The sequence below is a fragment of the Ochlerotatus camptorhynchus genome, unplaced genomic scaffold, assembly GCF_037179485.1.
Source record: "Ochlerotatus camptorhynchus isolate MF236.1 unplaced genomic scaffold, CSIRO-AGI_Acam_v1.1 ptg000105l, whole genome shotgun sequence".
NCBI lineage: Eukaryota > Metazoa > Arthropoda > Insecta > Diptera > Culicidae > Ochlerotatus > Ochlerotatus camptorhynchus.
Window position 1 is genome coordinate 3,268,602 of NW_027040595.1, and position 9,983 is coordinate 3,278,584.

The 9,983-nt window shown below is 38.8% G+C and overlaps 1 protein-coding gene across 1 annotated transcript; it reads left to right on the forward strand.

Moving 5' to 3' along the window:
• The first annotated feature begins 4,279 nt into the window (after nt 1-4,279).
• On the forward strand, nt 4,280-5,642 carry tap (Basic helix-loop-helix neural transcription factor tap). Its single transcript, XM_065219465.1, has one exon. The coding sequence runs from the start codon at nt 4,393-4,395 to the stop codon at nt 5,515-5,517; it is 1,125 nt and encodes a 374-aa protein (XP_065075537.1). The 5' UTR covers nt 4,280-4,392; the 3' UTR covers nt 5,518-5,642.
• Nucleotides 5,643-9,983: the final 4,341 nt, after the last annotated feature.

Here is a 9,983-nt window from a genome sequence, read left to right on the forward strand (position 1 = left end):
ATTTTGCACATGTAAACAATTCACTCCAAACTAGTTATACCCAGATTTTCATCAATTTTTACCCACGGATAAAAAAGTTACACACGGATAAAAATGGTGCATTTTTTTCGAATACAAGCCTTAATTCATTTCTGACAAAAATCTACATGAGACTGTTATGCTATTATGGACCTGAAACAATTTGCAACAAATGCTTGCTATACTACACCCAACCGGAGGATGTAAGATTCGTTTATGTGGGATTCATCATCGGACGATGTTAGTGGAGACCGCATGAACCGAGGATGCGATATACCGAGCTGCGGTCCAAGGCAAGAAAATGGAGAAAGAAAAATGCATTAGTGAGTGATATTAATCATGTCGAAAAAAAAAGGTTGCCGACTGGGGGACTCGAACCACGAACGTGGCGATTATCTGACCTGTGCTTTCTCCACTGCTCTCTCCATGCTGCGGGATATGGATAGGCCTAAAGCAAACATGTGCTTCGTTCTACCATGTTATACATAAAAATCAAGGCAAATGCTTGCTTGTGTAGGTGAAAGCATATACAGAACACAGAATAAAACAAGATTAAAAATCATTGCATCGTCTGCAAGGTCAACTTCTAACATTCGCTGCGATGTTCATGAACAGAGCATGTTAGGAAATGGAACTAAGCTATAATAACATAAACATTATGATATCAGAAGTTGAAGAGCATTCTAAGCAGCTTCTGGGAGAACTTGAACAGTACCTTTAGCAAATAAGTTAAAAAGGGTTTTTGTTCTCTACACCAATTTTATATTTAGTTCGCACTTTTATGAAAGTTAATTCTAAAGTCAGGTCTGTCTGAATTTCTCTTTAATCGTATTTTTTATGTTTGGATAGAATATTGATATGAGAATAATGATTTATTTGAGCCACTGATTATTTCATATTTACGTTCTTGAAATTTTGTTACTAATATGACTTGTGAGGATTGTTTCATGTGAGCTTTGACGGACCTTTTTAGAAACATTCAAGTCGCTAAGAAGTTCCGCAGGGAACTTTTAAGAAACTTGTTCGGAACTTTGTTGAAGCCATGTTTTCAGCCTTGCCTGAAGTTCATAAGAAGTGCTTGGGGATGCTTTTTCGAACTTTTCTTGAGCTTTAAGTTGCTAAGAGTACGCATCAGAACTTTTTAGAGCCTGAAGTTCCTCGTGTGCTTTCTATAGCTTCTAAAGCAGCCAGAAAATTATGTTGGAACTTTGTATGTACTTTATACACACTTAGTTTTTTCTACACAGCCTGGCTGTGCAAATCTCGGCAAAAAAAGTTTCACTGAGATCTCAGCAAACATTTCATTAGTTTGCTGAGATTCAGCTAAGCAATATCTGAGACTCATGTAAACTTTAAATACATTCTGCAATCTCCAGCGCAGTTTTATGAACTTCAACCCAGATTTCCGAACTTTAGGAAAGTTCATCCGAAAAGTTTTACAATCATCAGGAATAATAGACAAACGTCAATGAAGTTTTGCGAACTCCAAAGAAGCTTATAGTGAACTTCAAAAAGGTTCTGAGAATTTTCGGGAGTTGCTTCAAAGTTTGGGAAGATTTTTGAATTTCGTTTATGAACCTGAGCGAAATTCTTAATTTTAGAAAAGTTCTGGAAACCACAGGAATAGTTTTCGAACTTCTGGTTATTTTTACGAACTTCAAACAAATTCTGCAAACTTGAGAGATCTTTTGCGAGGACTGTATCGAAAATAAGTTATAAACAAACAAAATTTATAATAAAACCAAAATCCTCGATTATCTGTGAGGTGGCCTTTTTTGAAACTTAACATATTCTTTAAGAGACTGGTATCATGTTAGATTTTATTCCTCTTATAAGGTTTCGGGCAGTGCATTTTTGTGTTTTTTAACGCATCGTTACAGTATATTTTTGACTACTTTAAAGATTTAAAACTATTTTTGAAGATGCTCTCTACAATTGCCATTCATCATCAGCAATCGGCATTCAATAGGTTGTAGTTGCAAACAAGTTGAATTAGGTCACTCTCCGTGAAAATCAAAATTTTTCAGTTTTTTTTTTCAGTGAGAATGACGTTCAGAATTGATTTCAAATTAGGCCGAAACAATTGCAAATTGTTGTGTTTTATTCATAGCTTTTACCATGGATGTTAAAGCCACTTATATCACGATGATTATTTACAGCAAAGTTCTACAAAAATAAGAAAAAAAAGTTCAAATGTCAAGAAAGTTTTGCGAACTTTATAAACCTTCTGCGAACCGCTGGGAAAATTTGGTAAAATAAGGAAAGTATTGTGAAAATAAAGAAATATCTGCGAATTTCATGAAAAAAATCCAAATACAGAGACGTTATGCGAACTTCAAAGTAGTTCTAAGAACACCAGGAAACTTTGAAGAACTTATCCGAAGTTCTACGAAATTCTGGAAAAATGTATGCACAGGGATTTGAATTTGAATGCAGCTTCTATGAACTGTCTCGTCGGATCGTCGGTGGAATCCCATCAAACTATCATCTACCGAAGAAACGACTGCTTGACGATTTTATTCTACTGCATGCTTAATAATACTTGTACTATTTGTAATAATAACTTCTATTCAGGATTTGTTCACACAAATCTGGAGAAATTATTCAACCATAACACTGAACTACTTGATGTTGTATAAGTTATGTCAAGAAGCTTTTATTCGACTTACAAGAGTTATAACAGAGCTTATTCGATCAAACGTTTGATTATTCAGCGTTTATTAGATATCATTGCTTCCTTAAACAACAATGCTGCAGTAATACGCTTGATTATCATGCGAAGTAACGTTTTATTAGACACTATTATACATTTATTAAATGATTATTCAACAGCGGGAAAATTAACCCGAAAATAAGAACGGGAGACAGAGTTGTTTCTCTTTAATGATTTTTGTTTGAATTATTTCTGGCGAAAGCCGCACCACACGGAATGTATTAGTATTTCGAATCATGTATCACCAGCAGCTTGCCTTGCCATCTGAGCTATCCTAGAGTACATAATATGGGCAGCTTAATAATAAATAAAAGCTTGCTTGAAACTGATCTATCAGCAACTCTAGCTCCTTCAAGGTCCTGTAATTCATTCATCGTTGCTTGACACCAATGTTACCTCTTCACCTCTCCTATTTCGAAGGAAATGATGCTGGGTTATTTTTTAAACTAGATCAATGAATTCGTTGTGAGTGATGTGATACTGTAATACAGCATTTATTCAATATATATATATATATATATATATATGCCTTTTTGTGAATCTGAATTGTTTGTTGATAAGATGTCAGAAAAAGGTGTTGCGATATCTCTTTCAATTTTTCACTACATGAGATTTCGCCTCCTAAAAAATATCCCGAGTACGACTCTGATACTACCATCACATCTCTCGTAAGTAGCTTGTACATAAAGTGTTAGAAATTCATGCTTACATTTTATACATTCACTGTTTATTTTGCGTGTACGCCTAACCATTACATTTCATGATATAAATGATATCGTAAACAATCTTATCATTACAAATTGCAATCCCGAACAATTATCGAAAGGCATTATCAATGCTGATAGAATCAATCCGAACCCCATTCTATAATGTGTACCTACTTATGGATCACACTCCAATAAACACCACCATTCCATTTTCCACCCTACCCCAATAACAAGTCCATAGCGCCCTCATCGGCAAACTCTCCCCCACCCATGCTCACTTCAAATTCACTCAACGGAATCCCAACGTGACTATAGTTGAGCCTTTCCCCTTATCCCTGCAGATTTACAACGTCGTAAGCATTGAGAAGAACCCGAAGAACCAGGACCGTCGTCGCAGATTCTTTTGATGAATGACTTGAATGCCCCCTCCAAGGCGAACCCCGATTAGCATTCAAGAGTGGGTCTGGGTACACATCAAAACGAAATTTTGCTCACCACCCAATTGGTCGAAATTAGATTGCGCTTCCGAAGGAAAACAAACGCAGACACACACGTTCCTTTGCCTCCTCTGCACTTTACACTCTACCGAAGCAGTTGTAGCGAGTCGTATAGAGCTAGGAATGAAGAGGGAGTACGACCCCTGCTTTTTATGCTGCATTATGTGAATGAGCAGGAAAGGGATATACAACGAGAACGTGATGAACGGGAAAGAGATGGAATGAACTGTGCGAGAGAGTGTAAATTTACGAACAGCAATCCTCCAGGGAGTCCTGGGTGCTGATCCTTTTATATTACATTGAGTGAGAGTTGAACAGGAGTTAGTTGGTGTTTGATAGCGGCAGTGATTAGATCGGAGCAGATGAGTTTAGGCTCGTGTCAGTACGAAACACAGTGGATTAACATCCAAGGATTATGCAGATTGCAAAGTGACTCAAATAGAACCTTGTGTGCAAAATGTCCTCCTACTGTGGATTCGATGAAACATCATTTGACGACTTTGCGGACTACACATCTGAGGACAGTGGTTTTGAAAAGAGCTTAGAATCTAACGGTGAACTGTCGTTCAGTTATGCTCCGAGGAAGCTGGATTTTGAAGTTGTAGTGCCATGTGTTACGACACAGGTTCCTCGAAAACGTGGACGAAAGTCACTGAAGGAGAAGAGCTTGGAGCAGTTATCTTCAGAGTTCAGTCCCAGCTTGGGAGTGCAAACCTCAACACCAACCAAACCTACCCCTGCCACCGCCGCAGATGGAGAATCCAAACCTAAACGAAAATATGCCATGGGCAAGAGTCGAATAACCAGAAATCGAAGTCCCACTCAAGTGGTCAAAATCAAGCGCTTCCGACGGATGAAAGCAAACGATCGAGAGAGGAATCGAATGCACAACCTCAACGAAGCTCTCGAAAGGTTACGGCTCACACTCCCGACATTTCCCGAGGATACAAAACTGACCAAGATAGAGACGCTAAGATTTGCATATAATTATATATTTTCACTGGTTCAAGTACTTGAACTAAACGAAGAAATCCACCTGGATCTGGAAAAACTTCAAAGCTTGACGCTGAGTGGCGAAAGAATCAACAAAGATTTATTTGACGCCATGTTCATCAATCCTCCGCCACACTTCATGGAGTCCGGTTTCGGTTGCAGTGAGTTCTACAGCAGTATGCAACAGTATGGAATAACGATGAGTCATCCGCAGAACTACGATCATCCGAATTTTTCGAGACAAAATTACCAAATGTTACGAGGTGCCTTCGACGCAGCCTATAATGGTCCTAAACAGCCTTACCTCAATCAGACATATCCTCCACCGACGGGTTATCAGCAGCCTCAAACCATGTTGAATTCAGGATACTACCAGCAGTCGACAACCAGCCCGGCCGATATGAATGGTTCCTCGTACCCGGCGGGGCATTCAACACATCAATCACCTCACCAGCAAGGCATGCACTACGGGAGCAGTTTCTACAGCCAGACACCTCCCTGGACCGAAACTTCAGGCTACAATGAACCGATGGGATTACAAGGAGATACCTGCAGGAAACTTTGCGAAAACTTCCCCGTTCCGTTGTAGTATAAGCTGTTGCGGTTTGAAATCCTTTGAAATTTTTGACGCAAGGTTAACAAGTTGTAAGTGCACAATGTAAACTCTGGTGATAAATTATCAAGTATTTGAACTAGTGAAATTTAAGTTCGATTTAAGTAATGATGAAGAAAGAGACAAACAAAGTGACTATGTTTTGCAAGTTTGATTAGGTTAAATCGAAAGTGGAAAACGTTACAATTTGTTCAATACTACACGCACCCCACAATTATGGATCAGTTAATAAGGGTTATGGATCAGTGCGTCTAGAGTGTTTATTAAAAGGAAAATATTCATAATTTAAGGTGATCCATAACTGTGGGGTCCCTTTATATAAACAAAGTTGACCATTTGGAAATTAGAATACTGTTTCCATGTGATAAATGTAGAAGAAGTTTAAAATTTCCAAGCACCTCTGTTAATTAACAGATCTGCTTGAAAATTTTGCAATGTGCCATATTAGAATAAGAAAGCTAGAAAAACAATAATGGTCTGATGTAAACTGCTAGTCACACTAGACAAATTCATATTCGTGTATAAATTAAATGACATTTCAAAATTGACACTTTGTCCAAAAGTCTCGATTTTGAAATTTCACATTCGAGGCTAGTTCGATAAGATCATTCGTCTGATTGTCTTAAATACTCGCTGAGAATAGTCTTTGATGCCTTTTTCAAATTGTCTTAAGACCACTATGAAAAAAATACATTAACTATTTTTGCACAGAAGATTATATTTTGTACCACTTTTCATCGTCAAATTAAATATCAATTAAGCAGCATTTACATGACGATCATTTTCTCCCGAAATCGCCCTTTAATTGTTGGTCGACGCTCCGACATATCCGTACTAATCGCAATCCGTTCCGGTAGAATTGGTTCTGTCCAATCATCCAAACATCCAACGTTCATCGCCGCTGAACATCAGTAAAGCGAAAGCAAATGTTTATAAGAGTAAACAAATGAAACTACAATCTCTCAACTTTTAAAACCCACCGAAGCACCACTTTTGAAGGACCCCAAAACAAGCGTAATCGGCGAATCAAAAATTCATTGGATTTTATCTGTTTACACTAGATTGAAGAGTAGCACAGAAAAAAAAACTACTGTTTCAATTCGATCCGTCTGTCCTGAGGGTTGGTGGCAGTGTTGCCAAACTCCATTTTTGAATTTTGCTTATGTAGTTCATCTTAAAATTATTTCTCGAATTAATTAATCTTAGACTTGGAAAAAAGGGGATATTTCCATCTAAAATCACAACTTACAGTCTGACACCACTGCTCCATTTGTACCGGTCGTTCTTTGTCCTTTTAAACTACCCCCGTTCCGTTCCCGCTTTCATAGTCGAACCTTAACTACACGTCACAACAACAATGTACCATACAAACTAACAGACGAACAGACCCCGCTGCATCCAGTCCGCATGATTCCAATTCATCACAATTACAGGAGCAAACAAACAGGACGCTACTGCTGGTAGGTACGAAGTGGCAACGACGACGACCGGTGCGGTGTGGTGCATTTAAACTAACAACGCACGCGCTCGCGCGAATGGAAAGAAAATCACAACCCTCCTGAATCACGATGGAACAATCCACCCGTCGCGACGCGTCGTTCCTACATCCAAACGGAGATCCGCATCGGTTGGTCTGATTATGCGAATAATCCGTCGGTTGACACCTCAGGGGTTCGCTGGAAGGGAACGAAAACGAGACAAAAAAAAAACCCTAATGCATCAAGCAAAACGGTACAAAGGAGAAGTTGGAAAAGCCGGCCGGATCAGAATGGCATTATGTTTCCTAATGGGCAGCTAGGACTATTATGTTTGCTGGAGTTATTGTTCGTTTGATATGGCGATTGGGTGCAAAATGTGCGCTTGGTGATGTATTCCACGAGTGCTACGAGCTTCACTTAGGGCTAGTTTAATTGCTTGAATCTTTTCTTGTTATGTTTACATTGAATTATCAAAAAATCTTGAACATCTCAGAACATTTACTGGTATTAAGCGCCGCACAATGCATCCGGATCTTATCCGTTATGGCAAATATTATAGTTGAACAATAGATTTAGCTGCCACTTTGCCGTAATGGATCAGATCTGGATGCATTATGCGTGTGCGTCAATTATCACAATGGCTGTATTTATGTTAATAATATAATAATTTCCATATAAGTTCACTACCTAATTTGCATATCCTTGACAGATACGCGTATTACGCCTAAAATGGGCAGACTTCTTCAGTGTCTTCTATTAATACTCGACTCGAGATATGCTAATAAGGTAGTGAAATTAAATGGTAGTTGCTAATCCTTCTCTCTTTCTTTATACAGATATTCTACTAAGACGCCCACAATCATCAGGTTTTACGTTATTAATTTAAAACAAATCTCAACTTTACAGATGCAGTCAGTAACTTGAAAACAATTCTTTTAATGATAATAATCAAGTAAAAATTATTCAATGGTTAACTTAAACCCAGTTTCTATCAAGACAGAAAAAAAAAATCTGTTAGAAATTTGTTGTGAAGTTGACAATAATAACATTTAACTAGTTTTTAATTTGTTTTCAGATTATAAAGCACATTTTTCACATAGGGATGCCAATAGCATTAATGACGTACGAAACGTGACTGCATTAGTGGGTCTTCAGGCTTTAGGGTGAGTTTCATTCCCAGTTGAGGTCGTTGAAATAATATTCTGGAATATTGAAATCTATTTAACACATTGAAGAAATATGTGCTGAAAGTCCTCTGAACGCATTCTTCCGAATTTTGACATTGGATCTGACATTCTTGCAAGCTTTATATAGGTTTTATAGAATTCTACAATTCATGGCCTACAGAACCCCCATAAAGCAAAATTGTTAGTTGAGCTCTGTAATTCTCGCAGTGTTTTTACTCAGCTGTCGACAGAAGCAGGCCACTCTCCATGTGTGTCACGCGATCGTCTGTTTACTCGGCAGCAACCATTGTGTGGTCCTCCTCATTGTTCTTCATCAGCAGTTCTTTGTTGTCGATGCATCGTCGACTTTGGAAAGCAATCGTTTCGTGATGAGTGTGTGAGTGCTAACCACGTTTTGCGTGCATTGCTGCAATGGTAGCACTCTGCCCCCCGTTGACGATTCTGCCATATAATGAAACCACTGGAAGCGGCTCCCGTTCTGATGGACGAGGCTTATTGGTTAGCGGACGATAACGTGTTTATTATGTTGTACCTTTTGACTATAGTTTTACGATGTTTTGTATAGTGAACAAAAATCCTCGGCCCTGTAAAGTTAATTCGATTGAGCCTTATCAAATAAATTAATAAACTCTGTAATTCTTGCTCTTGAAGTTGTCCAAAATATCTTTACATTATCCTGGAACTTTCCCGAGACCTCGAAAAGACTTTTTCTTTTTTTAACTAGTTCGTTTATTTGGGGGGGGGGCTCAATCGCGTTAGCTTTACGGAGCCGATAGTTCATTGTTCTTTGTTTGTAACAAAATTCACTTAATTCTATGTCTAGTAGGAGTTGGGCCGAATACTCGCGGCTTACTCGAGGTTAGAGAGGTACATTGTCGAAGGATAGGATCAGGGGAGGAGTTTGGGGGTAAGGTTTCGTTGTCTCATCAGAGCGTTGTCGTCAGTATGAATGGTAGTGCGGTTCTAGTTACGCCTGGAGTTCGACCGGCTATGGTGACCAGTGGGCGACGATGAGACTCATCGAGACGGGGGGACAAGACAAACAAAAACTATTAAAGAGAGACAAAAGACAAAGGAATTAAATTCTTATACACTGGAGTCGCTTTTTACGCGGGTGATACGTCCCGCGTAAAAAAAAACCGCGTAAAAAAAAACCGCGTAAAAAAAAACCGCGTAATTCCGGAATCCGCGTAAAAAAAACCGCGTAAATTCCGAAATCCGCGTAAAAAAAAACCGAGTAAAAAAAAACCGTGTAAGAAAAAACCGCGTAAAAAGCGATATACCGCGTAAATTCTGAAATCCGCGTAAAAAAAACCAAAATCCGCGTAAAAAAAAACCGCGTAAATTCCGGAGTCCGCGTAAAAAAAAACCGCGTAAATTCCGAAATCCGCGTAAAAAAAAACCGCGTAAAAAAAAACCGTGTAAAAAAAAACCGCGTAAAAAGCGACTCCAGTGTACTAGACATTTGCAGAACACATAAACACATAAACCGACTGCATATACCAGATATCGCGAGTTCCCAACACGTCTCTGATAGGAACATAGGGTTGTCTTCCTTGGGCCTCAAGGGTATTCAAAAGTGGCTCTCTGGCGGCGTCATTATCCGTACATTGCCAAACTGCGTGATCGATGTCATCGTAACCGTTTCCACACCGACAGATGTTGCTGTCTACGAGGTTTATTCTATTGAGATGAGCATCTAGCGAGTAGTGGTTGGACATAAGTCTACTCATCACGCGAATGAAGTCACGACTTAAGTCCAAGCCTTTAAACCACG